At 40.1% G+C, this 21093-nt stretch overlaps 1 protein-coding gene across 6 annotated transcripts in view; it reads right to left on the bottom strand.

Moving 5' to 3' along the window:
* The window catches only part of auts2a (activator of transcription and developmental regulator AUTS2 a), a 266406-nt gene extending 245600 nt beyond the window's left edge, over window positions 1-20806 (bottom strand). For 2 of the 6 annotated variants that reach the window (XM_044041713.1, XM_044041712.1), the window contains exon 1: window positions 17984-20800. In XM_044041713.1, the coding sequence (XP_043897648.1) occupies window positions 17984-18262 (279 nt within the window). In that variant the 5' untranslated portion in view covers window positions 18263-20800. Of the gene's footprint in view, window positions 1-17983 lie in introns of all 6 variants that reach the window. The other 4 variants (XM_044041710.1, XM_044041715.1, XM_044041711.1 and 1 more) reach the window with 3 other exon arrangements.
* Between the last annotated feature and the right edge of the window lie 287 nt (window positions 20807-21093).

The raw sequence follows: 21093 nt of genomic DNA, 5'->3' as shown, positions 1-21093 counted from the left end.
TAATAAAATCCTCTCCTCATTGCTTGTCCCCGATTGCTTTGGCATACTGGAGTACAACATCTATCACCATATTCACCTTTAATGCATCTTGTGTTGGAACAACAAAATCAATCACTAAAAAAAAAAAGTACCACATGTTGCTGAAGTAATTGCTCAGTGGGGCTTTAAATCGGACTAAAACTTGCAGCTACTTACAATCCCCCTACACACACACACACGTGTGCACCATCTTTAGTCACTCTCAGTGCTAATCACCATGCACATGTAAAAACCTTGGTCTCACTGACAACAGGACGAGGTGTAGGTGTCAGACAAAAAGCAGGGTGAGAGTGCAGTAATGCTTCCTCGTTCATGTATATGATAGTCACTGAGCATGCCAAACAGACAAAGGTCTCCAGTTTTGCTCAGTGGGCATGTTTTTCTGTGATAAACTAGGAACAGTAGGTGTCAAAAAGTGCTTTTGTTGAATTATGGTTTAAAGGCATTTGTGCTGCACCGGACAGAATTCAATGGAAGAGTGTAAAAACTGGAGAGAGCAGATGACATCACCTTGGCCAGATCTGAACTCACAATATTAATGACTGCTCATTGTGCGTCTAATCCTGCCAAGAAACCAGAATGCTCCAAAAGCAACACTGGTTGTAAATCAGTGGTCTTCTTGGAAAGAGTAATCCATGTTTTTCCATGATTTTCCCTGCTGTTTTGGAAGGACTTTTAACACCCTTTAAACTTAAGCAGGCAAAATATTTGGTTTAGAGGAAAGAAACCATTCTTAACCAACTTCTGAAGTGCCAACTTCTCAGGGTTAGAGTTACAAACCTTTCATATTATGGCTCAAAACATCACAGTCCTGTTGGACACTCAACCATACATTCACTAGAAAGAGCTGGTGTAAGATGGAGCCAAAATAGTCAACTCACTGGAGTTATTCAATATTTCTACTGGGTAATAAATCCAACCAATCCTGGTCCACCATAGGACATTACTTATCTCCAACATTTTTTTACAAAAAGCATTAAAATACTTATGAATTACATCACACACCACCTCTACTGTGTTTGAGAAAAAGGACCTTGTATAATTTGACTCTTTTGCCGCGTATTTGGCTTCGGTGGATGCACACGTTTTTACTGTTGTAAGTGGCTCTGATTTCTTTTTAATAACAGAAGCAGGCAGACTTTACAGCAGAAACCAAGGGTTAAAACCAAGAGTGATATTTTAGTTAGAAAGCATGTTCTTGGCCTTGTTGTTTCGAAAGCTATGGAAATGACTCCCTCCTGTGTACTGAGAGTACAACTAAGATGCATAAAGGAGCTTATGCTCTACCATACAAGGAAAGATTGAGGGGAAAATAAAATCACCAGTATCTCTAAATGGTGCCGTCAAATAATGCATTTTTTATCTTGATATACTGTGGTTAACAAGAATGAATAGGAACTTGAAATGAAGCACAGTTGTACTGTTATAATTAAACATTTATTTACTTGGCATGCAATAAACTCTGAGAATATTGGCAGTCTGTGAAAGTATGTGTAAGTATGTGTGTTAATTTTCACTCTGCATGTCATCAACAAATTTCGAGACACATCCCCGGAGAGCTATATTCTCTCTCACTGGACCAATCTCAACTGTGTAACCAAACTGTTGGCTAGCAATCAGCAGCACTGCGCTGAAAAATGTCTATCGACTCCAATAAACAGAAAAGCAAATGAGACTGTAATAACAATTTGATGCAGATACAATAATTAAGTTCATTATCTTGTCGGGTGGTATTATCCTGCTGTCTTAATCTGATTAATGACAACAACACAAATGACATAACTGTTCACAGTTCATTACTGGCTAAAAAAAGCAAGCGTTATAAAAAATTAACCACCGATTAATCCTGATAATGAATACTAGTGGCCCTGCAAAATTTTTTAAATTCATTTTTAATCAAGGAATTCATTAATTTCTTGTGAGCTATCTAGCAAAATTTGTGGAAATAAAGTAAGCCCAGAAAATGTTAATTAGCTAAAATTAAAGCATTAAACAGAAAGCTCGAAATATGTGTTACAATTGCGGTTATGAAAAGCCTATAAAATGTTGCTCCAACAATATTGTTGCGTAGGCAGCAGTTCAGTTACAATAATTGCACTCAGTTTCCATTTCACAAATCTCAAACAGGTTTACTATATGTCTGTGTTTGCCTGAGGTTCAAACTGCACCAGGAAACGTTCAATAATTTATCAGCAGCAGGAGCTTTTTTTTTTTTTTTAATCAGTAATGGAAGCACTCGAGCAAAGCTAGACAGTCAAACAGAGCTTTCTTTCCTCCTGATCGTCACTGCCCAGTGTTTGAAAACTATATTTTTGTCAATCAATCAAGAGCCAGTACACTGCACACAGATTTGCCGTCTCCTCATGCATGACATTCTGGGTTAGGAAAGTAATCCTCCGTTGTCATGGCACAGTGCCACCATGGTTTGGCACACCACATGTGCAACCATTTTACCGGGGCCAGTGAAAAGAGGACATCACAGTTGCAGCCAGCCAATCACAAGCATCCCCGATCTAAGGCCATTGTTATGCTTTGACTTGCTCATGATCAGGCTGGCTGCCTGGAAAAGTTGGAGAAGAGGCCAGAGATTGTATATTGTCAAGGAATTCAAATGTTCTATTCAAAAGAAATCCAAGAGCCTAATATTGGTCCCAAATAAAGGACTATATTCGTTTATTTAACCTTTGAAAGAGTGGGGTTGTTTGCACAGAGCAATATCATTATCTATTATCTTCCTTCTGCACAGGGGCAATCAACGCTTCATTTCACAGGAGGTCTTCTGTGGGAGAGGTGGCTCAGAAGAGGAGAAGAGAAATGGTTGAGTGACAGTGAGAAAGACAGCATGGGTCTCTAGTGTCTCACTGGAGCCTGAGCCCTGTGGGAGAGTCGTGATGACGACAGCCCCATAGACACCGAGGAGCTGTTGACAAGCTGGATCTCCCATCATCACCACCACTCTCCTCCACCACCACCACCACAACCCAGTTCCCAGTGTTGCAGTCACAAGACCATTTGAGCAGCACTGAGATCAGAGATGTACTCCACTGTGACGCTGAATTCGAATGTACAGGCCGCGTGATATATGATGAGCGACAGTGCATTTATGTCGACACAGTATGCTATATGTGCACAACTGTGTTTTTTTCCCCCCCACAGGCCGCAGAGCCAGCAGTAAATCACTTTCACTGCACGTGGAGCTGTGCCAGCTGCCTTATCTAATGTCAAGTGCCTCGAGGGCACGGAACCAAACACTCTCCACACGGTAGGGAACATGAGCTAACATGGTCACACATTAAGCTTCTTTTTTTTTGTTAAAGATGTCAAACATTTAACATAACAAGTCTGCCATAAATATGAGGGGAAGCCTGTGGTTGAATAATGTATACTGATATACTGCACATACGTGAATTATGTACGGACATGAGTCAAAGTCAAAGCAAACAGCAGCCAGACATTTTTCTGTTCTTGACAACAGATTGTGAGGATGAGTTGACAGCCTCTCATATGATGCTGTATTTAGGGCCGCAGTTAAGTTTGCCCGTGTGATAGATCTAATGGGGTTGAAACACTGAGACAGTCCTGGATTAATAGCTTAAAGTAACAGGAGTTGGAACAAGTGAGTGCATGGATCTATTTAACTGATGCCTCTTCTCCTGTTGAAAGTGGAACAACCTGGCAGCCAACAAATCACCAGTGTGCCTGTTTGTTTCGAACAGTAAAATCAACTGCCTGTATTTTTACTGACAGAGATAAAAAAAAAAAAACGTTTTAATGAGAGGCTGCATTTTATGAAACAAAAGGCACAAACAACTTATTTTCAGTAATTATATCGTGAAATTGAGCTCACTTCTCTTGACATGAGGCTGCTTCATTTCACAATCAAGTTACCATTCCTGCCGAAAGAGAATTAATATAAAATATAAGTTCATCCGTTGACGTACCACATTTTCTATTATAATTTCATGTTTCAACAAAAATGCAGTGTGACTTGTCAAAGGCTACAAAGCTGTGAGAAGATCCTGCTGTGTGAAAAGTATCTCTTCATCACCCAAATATGTTACAGTATGTAAGCAACACAGCAGACTGACTGTAAGAGTGAGAGTCTGTTCATTTCAGATTGCCGTGCAGCCTCACATAACAACACTGGCAACATTTTTCTGGAGGCCAATCGTCAACAGTATTAGTCGCCACATAAAAAGCTGTTGGAGGCTGAGATGGAGGCAAAGCAGGAAAACACTTATGGCCTCGAGACTAGAAAATCAAACACAACAAACATGCTGACATTTGAAAACACTGGTTTAAAGTCTAAAACATACAGCGACTGTAAAATAGATATGTGCATGCCGTTTTAATCAATAATGACTTCAAATTAAATGTTTTACTGTCATGTCTACACTACTAATATAGCACAAATTGCTGTAGGTGACAGTGCATGACAAGAAATTGTGAGGAATTCAAGTGTACATTTTTCCCATCATTAGATGTCTGAGACATTGGCAAAGTACCTTTAAATGGAAGAAATATCTTAAACCTAACCCCTAACCCACACTCAACCAGGAATGCATGTGTCGCGTCAGATGAATGGATAGATGCAAGGTAACTGATTCATTCACAAAGGAAGAAAATATTGTAAATGAAACAGCATCGGCCTAAACATCCAGACTTCCTTTAGTCACTGTCTGAGTGACGGGGAGTCACTCAGACGGCTGAAACACCATCAGCATTAGAAACCCAGTGGATATGATGAAAGAGGCTTAAGCAGCACTGACACAATCAGTCTGTGTAATTGGCAGCCTCAGGTTATTAAACAATGCACTGCAGGGAAACTACAGAAACAGGAGGAAACACAGCAGACTATTGTGAAAAACATAATACCTTATCATGGGGTCTGCTTGCCGAGTGATAAGGCCTGTGTGGATAGCCCACAGGCTGCTTCCACTCATTGCTTGTACTCTACAGCTGATACCCAGCTATTAGCTGGCAAAACTAAATCCAACCTAAAACCCTGCCTTGCTAGAGAGACTGTGTGTGTGTGTGTGTGTGTGTGTGTGTGTCCTTATATGCTTCATGCACATGGGATGTACTACATTAGCCGAAATCATGCTGACATTTACATAATAGCACCTTTGCACCTTTTGTATGAGTGGAAATCTCCCTTTTATAACCTTCAGCACAAATTTAATGAAAACACTGCAAGGGGAGTGAAGCCTTTGAGGATGAAGTGTGTCCTGGTGAGCGTACAGCTGAGCCCTAAGGGGGTCAACACCAATAATCCATCAATAGCCTGTGTATAGCCTGTGTCAGGAAGCTCAGACAGAGCTCAGTCATGTTTCCAATGCCGTAGAGCACAGACCTTCTAGTTGTGTAGATCACCATAGAGTACAAAGTGTAAAGTATTAGTATACTGTATATATATAGATATATATATCTATATATATATAGATATATATATGTATACTGTATATATATATTTAAAAAATGACTTTTGTCACCTGAGTTTCAAAATTGTAAATTGAGGCTTTAAACATCTTTAGTGGCAGAAACACTTTTCATCAGTCAGGGGGAAAACATTCAAAGTAATTAAAATGTGTTATATCTCAAGCTGTGTTTGCACAATGCAATCTTTCTTATTATGCTATTAAATTACACTGAGATAGTTATTAACATTGAATTATGATCACCAAACCCTACCGACTAGAGATACAAAGAAGGGCCACAATAAAATAAAAAATATTCATCAACTACCTAATTAATCACCAGCAATTTTGATAACAGATGCATTGGTTTGGAGTGTTTTTTTATTATTTAATAATTAAAACAAGTGCTGTTATTTTTCTGTTTTAATAAAGTGATTATTATCAGGTTTATGCGACCCATATACCATTAATCATTAAAGCTGGTTAATTTTGTGGACAAAACAAGACATTTGGGACCCTTATCAGCAAAACACCAGCTAAAATATGAGGCTTTCATTAAATATCATCACAGTGTGAGAAACATAAGTGAATTGACTGGGCATGCTTCCAGGATCACTAATTAGCCTGAGTGTATTGTTTGCTAGTAGGAAACTGTTCATAAGTATCATGGTGATTCAGTGTCAGGCCGAAAATATATTGATGATTCTCTGCTGTTCCCTTTCTGAACAAGTGCTGTTAATTTAAAGAAATGTGGTGTTCTACATACATGGAATAATGATTGATGACAAAAGAAATAAAAAGAAACAAATGACCCACATTTACAGTATGTTTTACATTTCACTCAGTTTTTACACTTAACCACTCATACACCACATTCACTCTTCCTGCACATTGCTTCATTAACCGTCAGCACAGCCATCAGAGGCCATTAGGGGGTTTAGCATTTTTCCATTGGACACATTGATCTGCTCTACCTGCAGAGAAGGTAGAGCAGATTGTGGTCTGCAGGTGCGGCTGTGGCTCAGGACTGTATAATTGACAGATGTGTGCAGAAGACGCTCACGATGCTGATCCAACCAAATATATGTCTTGTGATCAATTCAACAGACAGTTCAGTTCTTTTAAATAGTATATTATGGAAATCAATGGAATATATGATAACTATTGTACATAACATTTTATAATATTAGTGGATTTGAATAAACGCGAGAGCACTAAAAAAAGACCTCGGTATAGTTAGAGCATAATACTTGCTAGGCACAAAAACAAAAAGGTGCATGAAGCTGAAAACAAAAGCAAACAACTATGGGAAGCTAAGTGATAAATGTACATGATGCATTTGTTTATGTATTTTGTGGAAGATTACACCCCTCGTCTGTGTTTGTAAAGTCTTTCTTTAAGAGGGCCTAGTACCCTTGGCGGCTGACTACATTAAGATGTTCTGTGTTGGGATGCGATGCTTTCTTTTCTCTTTTTCCCTGCAGCAGAAGGCACATGAGCTGAATAACACTTAAGTGAAAACAACACAAGCCCATGTTTTTCCTTTCGACGTGAGAGCTCCAGATCCATCTGGCTTTCAGAGGCGTAGCCTTCTTTGCTGTGCACTCTCAAATATAAAACATGTGCTATCAAATTATTTTCACTCTCAAACACCGTGATGTATATTTTTCTCTTCTCTAAGACATTCACTCACATACCAGAGTCATACCTTTGTACACAGAGATATTGTGATGTTTACTTGGCTTGCACTTAGTGTGTTTGTTTGTGTGTGTGAGTGGGAGAGAGAGACAGAGTGAGAGAGAGAGAGAGAGAGAGAGAGAGATTGTCCACAATTAAAAATGCAAAATGCTGAGTTGAATTTGTTGCAAAATTATATTTTATGCTACTGGCATGGCCCAGCCTGGGTGAAGCCAGCCGAGTCTGACAACAGTTTGATTTCACTCTGCACACACGTCTGTTAAAGACGCCGTTTTGGCCAACTTCAAAATCTCGTAAAAAGGGAAACCAATCACAAACCCCTGGTGGGCTTAACGTGATGGCGACAGAGAAGCCATTTCTATACATCCACCATGGCAGCCACCCCTGTCTTTCAATTCAGCTGTTGCTTTCATGAGTGACTTGCTCCACGCACCTCCCCTGGGCTAAAGTCACCATTGGACACCATTATTAGATAGATTTGTTGACACAACTTCCGTCGCTCTGAATACATCATCCATTGGTCTGGTTGGTTTTAGGTCTTTCCAATTGCATACAGAGGCATGTTCATCTTCATCCGTTGCTCACGTCTACATCCTTTTCAGACTCATGCTCAATTTCAAATGACACTGAGATACAGTCTGGCATGAGCCAGGCTAGGCATGGCCCAGAATGGCCAATAAATCCAAGTAATCCAGGTATCACAGTAACGCAACTCAAGCTTAACTAGCCAAAATGAGATTTAAAATTGCAGCTGTCACTATATGGAACATGGCAATGAAACTACTTTCAGGCTTTACTTGATAGGTTTAACAGATGTTGCTCTTGTTGCTGATTATTGTATTTCAGGTCAAAATCATATCTGAACTACATGATTGTAATGAGTCAAGCACTGTTTGCTCACTGTAACATTAACTAGTCCAGCTGCTGAGACAGCTGTTCAGGTGCAACACATGTTCCTTAAATACAGATCAGTCAACTATGCCAGAGAATTCTTAAACATTTAATTCCCATCTACAACCAAATATCGACTATGACTTTTTTTTGTAATATTTATTTACATGAGGATGAGCCGCTCTTGACACAGCTCCTCAGCCTGTGTCTGTGACTGATCGGTGGTTAGCTGCTCAGTCAGAAGGATTAGTTTGCGCCTTACGAGAGCTACAAATGAGCACAGTAGAAAGTGATTTTTTTTTCAATCAGTGAAGCACAGTGGAAGACAGACACTTGGTAATTTAATGAGTAAATTACAGGTGTGCAGCACAAACACACACGCACGCAGTCTATCAAATCAACAGATGGATATTCCAACAAGTGATGGAATTCTATCTCAAAGAGAAAAATTGAAGCTCCCCTCATCTTTATTTACTCAATTATACATTAATTAAACCAATGACTTATTTTTCACCAACATCCCTGGTTGAAATCTGTCTTCTCCGTTTACATGATTTGGAAGATGGTGCTAAGAATCTAAGCCAATTGGGCAGCATTAATAACTTGAAATACTCTGGTAGGAGGAGAAAAAAATTGGGGGAATCCTCAGTTAATTTGAAAAAACAAAACAAAAAAATTGCACATAGTGCTTTACAAGCAGCTTTAAACTGTTTATCAGTAACACTGGAATACTTCTTAAGGCATCAATTTAAATTGTCAACAAAATGTTTATGTATTATTCACTCTGGCAGAATTTATGGATTCATTCTTAGTGATGACATAAATAGCAACAATCCCATATGCAGAACAACAAGGTGATGAATGACAGGCCTAAAGCATTATCTACAAGACTTTTCAGACTCTCACATAAACATAACATAAACACATGCAGCTCTGCCGCTATATTATTCACCACTTTCAAGAACTAATGGCCAACCATTTCCACTGTGGATGATGACTGAGTGCATGATGTGGATATTCAACAACATCTAAAGCCAGTTCAGTGAGTAGGAACCCTCCTACTGAGCCTCTAGAGCACAGGCGAAGGCGGAGGATTATATCATCCTTAGACACCACCATGAGATCTTTAATTAGTATTTTCATATTATTTGACCTGGAACATTAGTAACTCCATCCTGTGTTACAGAGCTGAGCCTGAAGAGAATCAATGTGCTGTGAGCAAACAAAACTGGTGCCAGCCGCAGTGATTTATGCCACTTTTCTACATGTTTCAAAAACCATGATGTTATGGATTACGATTTGGAATCCAAATATTTAAAAAAAGAACTGAAGCAGTGCAGTTATTGAGCAAAGCTTATCTGAGAGTGCAGGAATGGAGACAGATGGAAATAGAAACAGCGGTGGGCTGGCTCAGTTTGAAAGCAGGATCAGAGAAGGACGGGTGGATCAAAGGTTCAAAGCTGCAGGTAGAGATCTCAGCAGATCTCTGTCCGCAAAGGCACACACACACACACACACTCACGCACGCATATTCCTATTAGTATGCACTGTGTGGTTAAGCATGAAAAGGGTCTCTTCTCAAGTTGAAAAAAAAATCTGTCCAAATGCATCATCATGGGGGCCATTACACACAAAAGGGAGTATATGACTACAACCATGGCTCTACTTCAGAGATGGCATTTTACAATCAGCCACTACAAACATTTATCTTTTCTTCACTCACATCTGTCACTGGAACCTGCCAGAAGAAAGACAAAGATGAAATGGAAAAGAAAATGGCCTGGGCTCAGTGAGCTACTAGCAAGCCAGGGAAATGTATTTTTCAAGACAATTACATCAGGATGGGAATGTGATTTGCTTATGAGCTAAAAGTTGGATAAAGACACACAGCAATGATATTTCAGAGCTGTTTGGTACATTAACAAGAGTCACAGACACTGGGCTTTTAAAGAGATGTGACCATTAACCCAATGTTCTTCAGCAACTCCCAGTGTGCTCTAAGCCATAGATTAGCCCTTGTAATGTAGACATAAGCTGATGAAGACTTGTGTATAAATTGGTTGTCATTTATATATATCAGCACAAACAGTACTCAAGCCTTTGCAAACACTGCCTATAACCATATGTTCATCCTTTCTGAAGTCAGACGCATTGTCTGTTGCATAATAAAATACACACTGGCATTCACAACATCACAAATAATACACATCTTAGCTGTAAATTTACCATGTGACACAAGTGCTTATTCGCCAACATTCCAGATTATAACCCATCACCACAAGGCAATCAGAAAACATATGATGGACAATGAAAGCATTTGAATATCATCCTTCTAATTTTCACATGCATGTGCACACACACATCACATCGATCACAACACAACGGTGGAGCAAAAGTAACGTGGTACGGTGAAAAAATGTAGAGTTTAAATGAGTGTGTTAAGAGTGAGAATGTCCCCCATCTGCCCGCCTCCAACATCCCACAGTCCCCTTCCTTCTGTCTGTATGTCAACTCCGAACACTGATGGTGCTTGTTGTACATTTCCCCTGCTACGGATTTATTTGTTTTGCCTGAGTTCATACAAATGTGCCACTGTCAGTTTTTCCCATGGATGTATCATAAAAACTGGATACAGGTTTTTTTTCCAGTGGCCAAATATGGTACCACAACAAAAACATTCCCTGCAGCCTGGAAGGCATTTTTTTTTTTCAATAGACCACCACTGTGAAAGAGCGGTCTGTGAAAATATATTAACAGGACACATCAAAAGCAGCAAAAACATTGGCTCGTATTAGTTTTACAGGTTCCACATGTATTAAAATTTTCAAAAGAGAATCTGACCTGATTTTAGCCTTCTAACTGAGTTCTAATTCAATTCTCCTTGTAATTTCAAAGAAGTTATTGCTCCAAACGACTTCACTCAGATATCAATGACATTCATGGATTCCTATTGTCCTGATACTTTGGTAAAAACACCAATCTAGCATTCATGACGGCATGAATTCGGCACAGAGAAAGATCGAGAACCTGCTCAGATTGTTCTCCTAGCCCAGAGACATAATGAGAAAACTCCTGCACGATAGAACCAGAATTAAACCCAGAAGATGGAAGCAACCTGAGTGTCAGAAGCTCCTGACCTGAGCCAGACATCATGATATGACGTTTTCGAAGTACTGAAGCAGTGAGCAACAAAAGCACAGCTGTAAACAATGTTGACATGGCCCGGCAATGCAGACAAATTTAACAAACTAATCTGTATGTCTGAGATAAATGGCCCCCGCCAACATAACCATGAACCAACAAAACAGAATAGGTGCTTGAGTTATTGATTAGAGAATCAATATACTAAATGTACAATGGTAGGAGATCAATGAGGCTTTAAAGCGGGGCCTGGCTCACTTCATGACCCAAAGAAAGAACTCATCTTCTCAAATAAGTGCACACCGACAGGGGATTTACACAACACAATTTGACTATCTGATCAGTGAACATCCATGATACAGACACCTTCTATTCTCTGACCTGTACATTAATTTTCCCAAAACAACGACTCGCCTCATTAATATGATCAGTAACTGAGCCGTCACTAAACAAATAATAAAACTCTCCCTAATTAACATCTGCCATTATGGCCAAGATACTGGCTGTTTTTCACTGGATGGAAATATCTTGTGAGTTAGTCTGGGCACATCAACATCAATTCTCTCAAGAACAAAGACTGCTGTGTCTCATTTGTTTGAAATGCATTGTTTTCTTCATTCTTTTATAAAACAAGATGTCAACACATTTGAGTTCACATTAGTCTCTTTCTTATAATCATACACCAATCAATGTGTTCCACTCGGCACTGCACTCACAAGTCCTCCTACGGGCAGACTTCTCAGGACAGTGCCAAAGAAAATCAATAGTTTTTTTTTTAAATGCTGAACGAATCCACAAAGCCACACATGGCATACAACAGGAGAAAAATGCCAGAGCGCTAAACTGCAATTCATCTGTGTTATTTGGCCGTATGAGAGGAGCATGCTTTGTTGACTTGATTACTGCAGTCCATCCTGTCATCTAAGGCCATGGACCTGTCCGGGAAATCTAGCCCCACTTTAAAAATCAATCAATAGTCATTAATTAGCTAAACACCATTTGTTACTTGAAGGTCTGGCAACTTGTCAAGGAACCTATTATTTTGTTGAACTCCTCACTCTGTGCCACCTCCACCTTCCACCCATATGCACTGATGACACAGCTTATTCCCTGAGCCATGACGCACCAGTTTTCATGTGTCACATCTCCACAGTCAGTGTGGGTGTGATAGATGGGTGTGAAACTAGAGCCCTACATTAAATAACTGATGGATGCAGCAGAAATCATGAATAGAAATCGGTATTTAATTGGAACCAAACAAAGTCCCGTGATCAGTGGTTCGGACATAAAAATGTAAAAGGCAGAAAAGGCAAAGGCAAGATTTCCACCTCTCTAAGAAAAACATTTCTCCTCCAGCAGACAAATGGATTACACATTCCCTCTCATTGACTTTTTGTCAGTGTATTGTCAATCCCAAAGTGAAAGGTTTAAAGCTTTTGTAAATCGAAGTGTTTTGAGCAGTAGAACGTCCGCAACTTTTCACGGACAATTCTTTGTGTTTACAGTCGTACTACGACCTGTTCACAGCCGTCTCACTTTACTAGTGCAGTGTTGCTAATGCCTCTTTCTGCCAAAAACGTAAAACAAATCACTTTCCGTGTGCACAGATCTAAACACAGCTACACTGAGAAATACCGAGAGTTGTGTGGAACTTCATCAGCATTGGGTGAACAATGGTTATCTAACTATAGTACTGTAGCCTGAGACTGTGCTTCAGGAGAAACTGACTGAACTACTCCTTATGTTTAGCCCAAAGTATATTGTATATAATTTACACAAACCATCTGAACTCAGACTATCCAAACAGCTGAACAACCAAGTCAGAAAACTCTCATACTTAAAAAACACAGCTGACTAAAATTATTTCCATGCCATAAGTCATAAATTTGAAATGCAGAGAAATAGAAATCACCTCATATTCAAATAAATGATGGAAATGTCCTTCATTTTTTTCATGTGCGAGAAGAACACACATTTGTGGATTCTCTCTGGTATTCCAGCTTCTTCCCACAGTCCAAAAACATGATCATGAGAATTATACTAATTGAGAGTGAATGGCTATTAGTCTCTGACTCTTTTTCCCTGTGATGGACAGGTGACCTGTCCAGGATGTAGCCTGCCTTTCATCCTCTGTCGGCTCAGATTGGCTCCAGCCCCCCACGACCCTCATGTGGAGTATAAAGTGGTAGACCACGAGTGAGTCTTTTCATCGTTTACTTTGTAATGAAATCCACCACTCTATGCTTCCAAACTGCAATGTCAGCTCTGCTCCTCACAATACTAGGCTGCTCTCCCGGTGTCACCCATATGTGGTGGTGTGCAATTACGCACCCTGTTCCATTCTGTTCACCGTTTGTGCATTAGGTGAACCTATCGTCTTCAGTTTTTATGGCGTGTAACAAATTAAGTTAGGGAGAGAAATTATCTGGAGGAATGAAGAAAGCTGCAGGAGCTCTGTGGGGCATTGTAAATTAAGAAGTCTTTTCAGAACTTCAAAATGTGAAATCAGAGTAGAGGAGACACCGCAAAGATACCAATTTACACAGCATTGCCTTTGTACTGTTCTTCGCATTATCACGTGCAGTCAATCATGTAATAGACTGCTGTTAACCTGCTGTGCAAGATGATGAGATGCTATTAGCAGATGTAATGTTAACCCCTTAGAAAAACAATGGACGGAATAAGGTTGGGGTGTGATAGTACAAAAGTCCTGATCAAGAGTGTTATCTACATATGTGCGTATATAGAAATCACAGACTAGTAATTATGAGGAAGAAATGGAGCTGTAGGTTAACTAAGACAGTTTTAAATCCATTATGGTCAGTCGGGTTATGCCGAGTTAAGAACTCCATTTTCAAGTGAAATGGGTGATGCGGCAGGTTTTAGGAAAGATGGCACTCAATCATTTAGTAATTTCTAAAAAAAGTGCTGTAATAGGTTGCTTCTCGGGCCTCTCTCAATAAAATTCTGTCTCCAAATTAATTTGTTGAAAAAAGACAGCTGCTATTCTGTACTGTTTCTGAGCTTCTTGGTTTGTTGTGGCTGGTTGTTCATTTACCCACTTCTGTGTCACTTACACCCATCTCCATGTTTGACTTGGTCGCATTCGTGCTAATTTCAATAACACTATGTGGAATGCAAAGCTCAGACCACTTGATGAAAAGAGAGGCAAAGGGTGTGATTTGAGACAAAACTACATAACAACATAAAACCACCAATGTTCTTCTAATGTCACATACTACTATACATCCACTATTATATAGCAGAGCACGGTTTTACAAAACATCTACCAAAGCAACTTCAGTGTCTCGAGGGCCTCATCACGGATGCTTCAGTCCTGAGACTGCAAAAAACAGAGACATGCTAAGATCAAGCAACATGCTCCTGAAAAGCAGCCTGGGAGCACTGTTGCTCCGGCACTGTGGTGACAGATGGAGAGCACTCGCATAAATCTCCAGGGGTCTGACCTCATCAGAATTTAACTTCACCTTGACAGAAAAAGATACAGGACCAATGATAAGATAGGTTTGTACATAAACAAACGGACAGCTCATAATGGAACAGGAAGTGTTGCGAAAGTGGGAAAAACAAAAAAATCAATCAGATCAGAACAAGATTGAAATATCACCTCCCACAAGTAAAAGGGAAAAAATGTCCAAAGAGGAAGTACATTATAAGATTTTCAATTTTGTCTATTAATGATAATAATATCCCACAATTAAAGATTAACAAGAGGAATACCAAATATTATAACAAATCTTCTGAAAATCTAATCAAAATCCAAGCCTGTTCTATATGTAATTTATCATTTTCAAAATGTGATTTAACACATTTAAATATCCTGATTCATTAGAGGGGAATGAAGAACAAGACAGTCTCTTTCCTTCATCTTTCATTTCACCCGGTTTTATAGATTCCTCTCCAAGACTTTCTCTGAATTAACAGAGAGCTGCAAAGTGAAACATGTTGCCCATCACTTTGAACAGCTAAAGAAATTGATCATTTAGTTGACTGATAGGAAACTAATTGGCATCATGTTTCATTTCAAACTTGGCTACTATCCAGCATAAAATGTGCTGTATTTCTGAGAACCACTGTCTCCTGTGACCTGTTTGATTCAGTGAACAGTAGCAGTGCAACGGTGAGCTCATCTTGATGTGATGTCGAGTGCACTGTGCAGCAAAACATTTAGTGTGTGTGCAGAAATCATACACAGTAATGCATTTCAATATCGCCATCTCCTTCCACTTTCCTGTGAGATAATTCTATATTAATAACCCTTGTCAGAGTCTCACTAAACAAATGCCAGCGTGTGCATATTTGCAATGACACACAAACACAAGCATAATTTGTTTTCCCTGGCTTCACTTGAACTCTGTATTTTTATTACTCAGTAAACCACAGTCACAAGATTGCTTTGCTGTCTAAATCACTGGTGATTTGATATTAATCTAAAAAGACACTGCAACATATTTTGGATTTGGTAGTAATTTTTCTCTTCACTTGACTTCAGTAAAAGATAAAAACAACGTTGTGTAGAGTGATGAAATGTCACCATAAAATACACAAATATGTAAATCCGTTACAAAGACTTCTTAAGTGTCAGCTTTCCATTTTCAGTTTAATTCATTCAGTCTTTGGAACTTCAAATAACAGTTTACACTGTTATTTGTTATTAATATATAATTTGCTTGTTCACAAGTTTTCCTCACATGACACCTTCAACGGATGTATTAAATTTAAGATTGAATCCTGAATAAATAAAAAATGACAATAATGTTCAAGGCTCATGTAAGGCTCTGCTGTGCAGGTAGACCATACCACAGTGGTGGTGGTTAACTGCTTTTCTACATTTCATCCTCACTGCAACAGCACTGTGTCTGTCCAGGGAAATTCAACCACTGTCATTAACCAACAGGGATTTCCCACCATTTTAACCAGCTTCTTGTCTTTCATTATAAAATATGAAATGACACTCTTGCTGTGTCCCTACATTTGGAGCATTCATATTAGACAATAACTGGTTTGACTGTCTACCACAGTTCAGGTCACTCACACATATATTGATATCTTGCAGTGGATGTCATTTTTCCAGAATCCAAATTTTGTGTGACCTCCCTCTACAATGTTTTCCTTGTTCTGTGTCAACATCTGACTGTCTGCTTTGGTCCAACACACATTATCTAAATACCCAGACCTATTGCTGTATTCTGATAAAATGACTGAGGACGAGGGTTAATCAATGCACACAACAGATCATTTTTTCATAAATGACTCATCAATATCCTTCAGTGTGGCTGAATATATTTACATACTTACAGCTTAACGAATGTGGCGGCATGTGGCCTAGACTCTGTCTGAAATTGGGCTGATGGACTATGATATGTTTCATAGAGTTGCCCATTTTTGATTGGATCTCCCAAGAAGCAATTAATGACAGTGTCCTAGTTTTTCCTAATTAAAAATTGGTATAGTGGTATAATATCCACAATGTACTGCGTAGTAGTGCTCTAATAAAGTGATGCCAAAAACATCAATGAAAGAGCAAGAAGGTCAAACAACACGAGTAAGAAATGACAAGATTTGCAGGCACAATAATAAAAATACCATAAATACAAATAAGGGAAAATATAAGTGACAGTAAGACTACCTTGAGCCAAGAAAAGCATTGATCTGCCAAACAAAGGGAAATAATGAGAACAAGTACTGTACATCTCCTTGAGATGGGTCACAACAGTGAACAAGAGATTGGTATCACACTGCATGAATCAGACAGTGCAAGTCACACTGTTTTATCCCAGGACATCTCTCACGCTGACCTTGTGAAAGCATTTTCACATGCCCCATAACATTACTTCTAAGGAAAGGATGAACAAACAAGTGATGAAAATGTATGTGGAAACATGTGAAATAAAACTAAGGCGTATACAAAGAGAGCTAAACTGTGAAAAGTGAGACCAGAAACAATAAGCAGAGAAACCTGACTCACTGAAATGATTGACACAGAGTATGAGAATAATGTGAATCGTATGCAGACGTCATATTTGCACCAATAGATGACGTTGGACAGCACTCGCCACCATCACCATCATCCAAACACCATTTAAAAGAAAGAAGACTTCCAAAAACAAGACTCCATACCAAGAACTGAATCTGTTTTAAAGGCACTTGATGGCCAACCACTTAACTGTGATGGTCTCTTTTAACATCCCGCTGTGAGTTATCATCTTAGAGAAATATAGCAGTTGTTCTGTGTGTTAAAAAAGATGCTTGCTCATGTAAGTCATAATTCAGCACTATATCGTTGGAAGGCAGTCTGTGCCCAATTTGCATTCCAAGGAAAATGGATAGCCAGGGTGCAATAAATTACTCCCACTCTGAATAAACTGTTGTAACATGGATCAAATTGCTTTTTCACTCTGAAGCGCACAAAAGACACAGCAGCTACTACAGCCAGAGCTGAACATCCCTCATCTGCTGAGGCTTTGCAGAAAAACCCTTGTGAAAACAAATCCAGAGCAGTACACACAACAACAAACACAGTCTCTCACTGATACAGATAGTAATCTCTGGCTGCAGCGCTACATTTAAAGCTACATCTGTTGAACTCCAGCTCACACTACAGCCAAGTTTACAGACAGGAGCCAATACACTGGACCTGCCCAGCCAGAGAGGCACAGAGCTGCACACAACGTACACATCTTTGCATCGTGTTAAATGGTTTTCTATGCGCTTCTATGTGTAACACACATACACACAGAGCCATGGAGAGTTACGACCTGTGTCTCAGCACTTACCTCCAGAGCCTCCAGGGTCACGAACCCAGTGATGGAAAAACCGTCGATGATGTCCTCTTCAGCAGAAGTAGACTCCTTTCGCTTTCTTCGCGGAGGTCGAGGGCGGGATGAGGAGGGCTCTCTGTCACCCTCCCGCTCCGAGTCAGAGGAGAAGCGAAACACAGAACCCTTTACATGGTTGTTCTTTATCCCATTTGTCCTCCTCTCCCGATTCCTCTCTGACCTCGACTTCCTCTTCTTGCGCAGGCCACTAGATCGAGGGCCATCCATGTCCTTCATAGGTAACTTCCAAACAAAACGCTCCTCTTACAGCGAATCAAACTTTCGGTGCCAAACACTGTGTGGAAAACCCCTCGAGGAGAATCTCTGCAATATCCAAGTGAATGTTATCTATGTATTAGATCCAGGGTAATCATGTAATATCCACCAGCTGAAGCCTTTTACAGGTAAGGCAGACCTGCATTAAGTCAGTGAACCAAGCTAGGTTCCAAGCAAAGATCCCCAAAGGCAGTCCATCAAATCCTACAATAGTGGTGTAAAATGATCTATTAAACACAATCTCACAAAGCTGCCGATTCCGCCAGTGGAAACGATTTTCAAGTTAAAGCAAATGTCTTCTCAATGAACATGTTCCCCCATGGTGAGTTGAGCACATGACGCCACATTTTTTCTTCAAACAGTAACCTGCTCCTCTTACCCAAGGTCAGCAAACTCGCCCTCCTGCAAGACAAAGACAGAGGGAGGGAGAGAGAGAGCATTTGCAACATGTTCACTCAGCAAGTTCAACTGTGCATTTAGTCAATGAGCCATTTTCCAAAGAGGGGCTAAAAACAGGCTCCTGTCATTCTACACAATGCAAGATGAGTGTTTTATTAAGGGCATCTAGAGTCTCATCTGCTGAGTATACTGCATTTCCTGACACTGCCAAGCCATTAAGCCCTGACACGAGATGATTATGTGTCAAAAGTGCTCTTTTACTTGTGTTTCCAATCATTATGCGGCTCCAATTAATTATGTACCAGATATTTTACTTTGCTGCCTGCCACCTTGAGCGCGTACCCATGAACTTGCCATTTTTGTCATTCAGTCAACATGCACATTCTGTGTGTGAGCTGAAAAGTTTGACAGTTTGTGGTCCGACAATAATACTGACAGTGGTATCGAGCCTGAAATATAGCCTTAATTAAATCAGATGTTGTATTAAGAGCGGTCAGCTGTCGCACACTTCAGATGCTCTTGTCTGATTGCTAATTACTTTCATTTGCATAAAACCTTGATTAAGTTGCATCTCACTGACATGCATATCGACGATCCATAATGACATTAGACATTAAGTTTAAATAACTATGCACACTGTGCAGGATCTTCACTATCAAACCACCCACATTAGAAGCAACCACTGATACATGTGTGTTTAAAACTCATCTTGATAGTATTTCTGAAGTTCACCTCAGACATAATCTCACACAAGATGGCCTTGATTTTTTTTTTTTAAAAGAATGTGATAAAACTGTCCTGCTCTTCAACAATGTTTTTTTCTGGGCCCAAACCTCCACTATCTGACAATGAAGACATGTGTCTGCTTCATGAAATTAAGATTCAACAGCTTGCAGTTCAAATCTGGATCATTCTCAAAGCACAGTTCACAGTCTAGGCCTAAAGCCACCGAAAGTCGCACTGGCATTGTGGTCTGAAAACATGTATGGCTTGTGCGTGTGTCCAGAATATCAATTCACATCCATTACATCACAGACATGGCTTTCTACATGGAGGAATCAACAAACTGCAGGCTTGTTTTTTTTGTTCTACAAAACCTTCATCTGACTAACCATCCAAAAAAAGGTGGTGGAAATATAAAAGCACATATGAATCCCATATTTTCTGCATAGCCACACAGACCAAAGCCACTGTCACACTCCACCACCATCCTCAACTTTGCATAGTCTCCTTGGACACAGGTTGTCATGTAATGTAGCTCATGTGGATTCTGAAGCAGACATGTAATCACCCCCCCTGACGCTCTGCTACAACAAGCACACTCACATATGCTTTTAAACATGTGCGATTACAAGCATCTGCAAACAAAAAAAAGGGAGGATATAATCAAAAAAAAACACATGCAAGAATACCACCATCACTGTGGAAAACACCAACCATACATAAATACCTCCTCCATGCAGATGTTGTACCTTTTAATAACCCTCCCAAAAAATCCACCTCTACTGTACAGGTCCTAAAGGTGTCTCCCCCCCCTGTTTTCCCCAGTATCTCTGCCTTGAACCTGATGCCCCGCTCCAACACTCCTCTAATGACACACACGCAGTGCACAAATACCGCTCATCTGTAAAAACTGTGCTGTAGCAGTCGCCCTGGCTTGTGTGTGTCAGTAAAAGACTCTTTCCCTTGTCTTCGCTCACAGTCTCTTTTTGTCTGCCTGTGCTGTCAGTACAGATCTCAGGCTCTGTAATCCAGTGCAGCCAACAACAGCAACAGCAGCAGCAGCAGCAGCAGCAGCGGACTGGCACTGCTGCCTCCCGCTCCAGCTCTCCAAGCTTCATTTTCCACTATAAGACACGCAACAAAAGCAAGCCCTGTCTCTCTCTCTTTTCTCTCTCTTTTTTTTTTTTTTTTGCTCCAAGACACGTCATGCAAAACCAAGAAATGCAAACCCTTGCGAGTGGAGCGAGGGACCGTCCGGACAAGTTGCAGGCCTTCGGTCACTATTACAAAAAGAGATAAAAGCACAAGAAGGTGTTGGAGCTGACAAAATAAATCCCGCAAAGAAAAAAAAACCATAGGGTATCTCCACCTCCTCCTCCTCTCCCCAGATCCGAGCTTCAGGATCCCGGAGAAGGGGGACCGGGCGCAGTGATACGGCGATGCCGCAGTGCCGCTTTACAGGCTGCACGCTTCCTCCTCGGCGCAAATAGTGCTGCTGTGTGCTGATATTTTAAGTACAACTTGGAAAAAACGGACGCCACGAGCAGCGACATGTGTGAACCTCAAGCCAGACAAAAGACACCTCACCACCATTTTCTCTCATTTTTAATGGCAAAAAAAACAAAACAAAAAAAAACGATGTACAACTATGTATAAATGTGAATAAAAGT

This window comes from Solea senegalensis, linkage group LG13 (genome assembly GCF_019176455.1).
Source record: "Solea senegalensis isolate Sse05_10M linkage group LG13, IFAPA_SoseM_1, whole genome shotgun sequence".
Taxonomy (NCBI): domain Eukaryota; kingdom Metazoa; phylum Chordata; class Actinopteri; order Pleuronectiformes; family Soleidae; genus Solea; species Solea senegalensis.
Note: the sequence above shows the minus strand (reverse complement) of the source record. Positions and strands in the feature narration are given on the sequence as shown.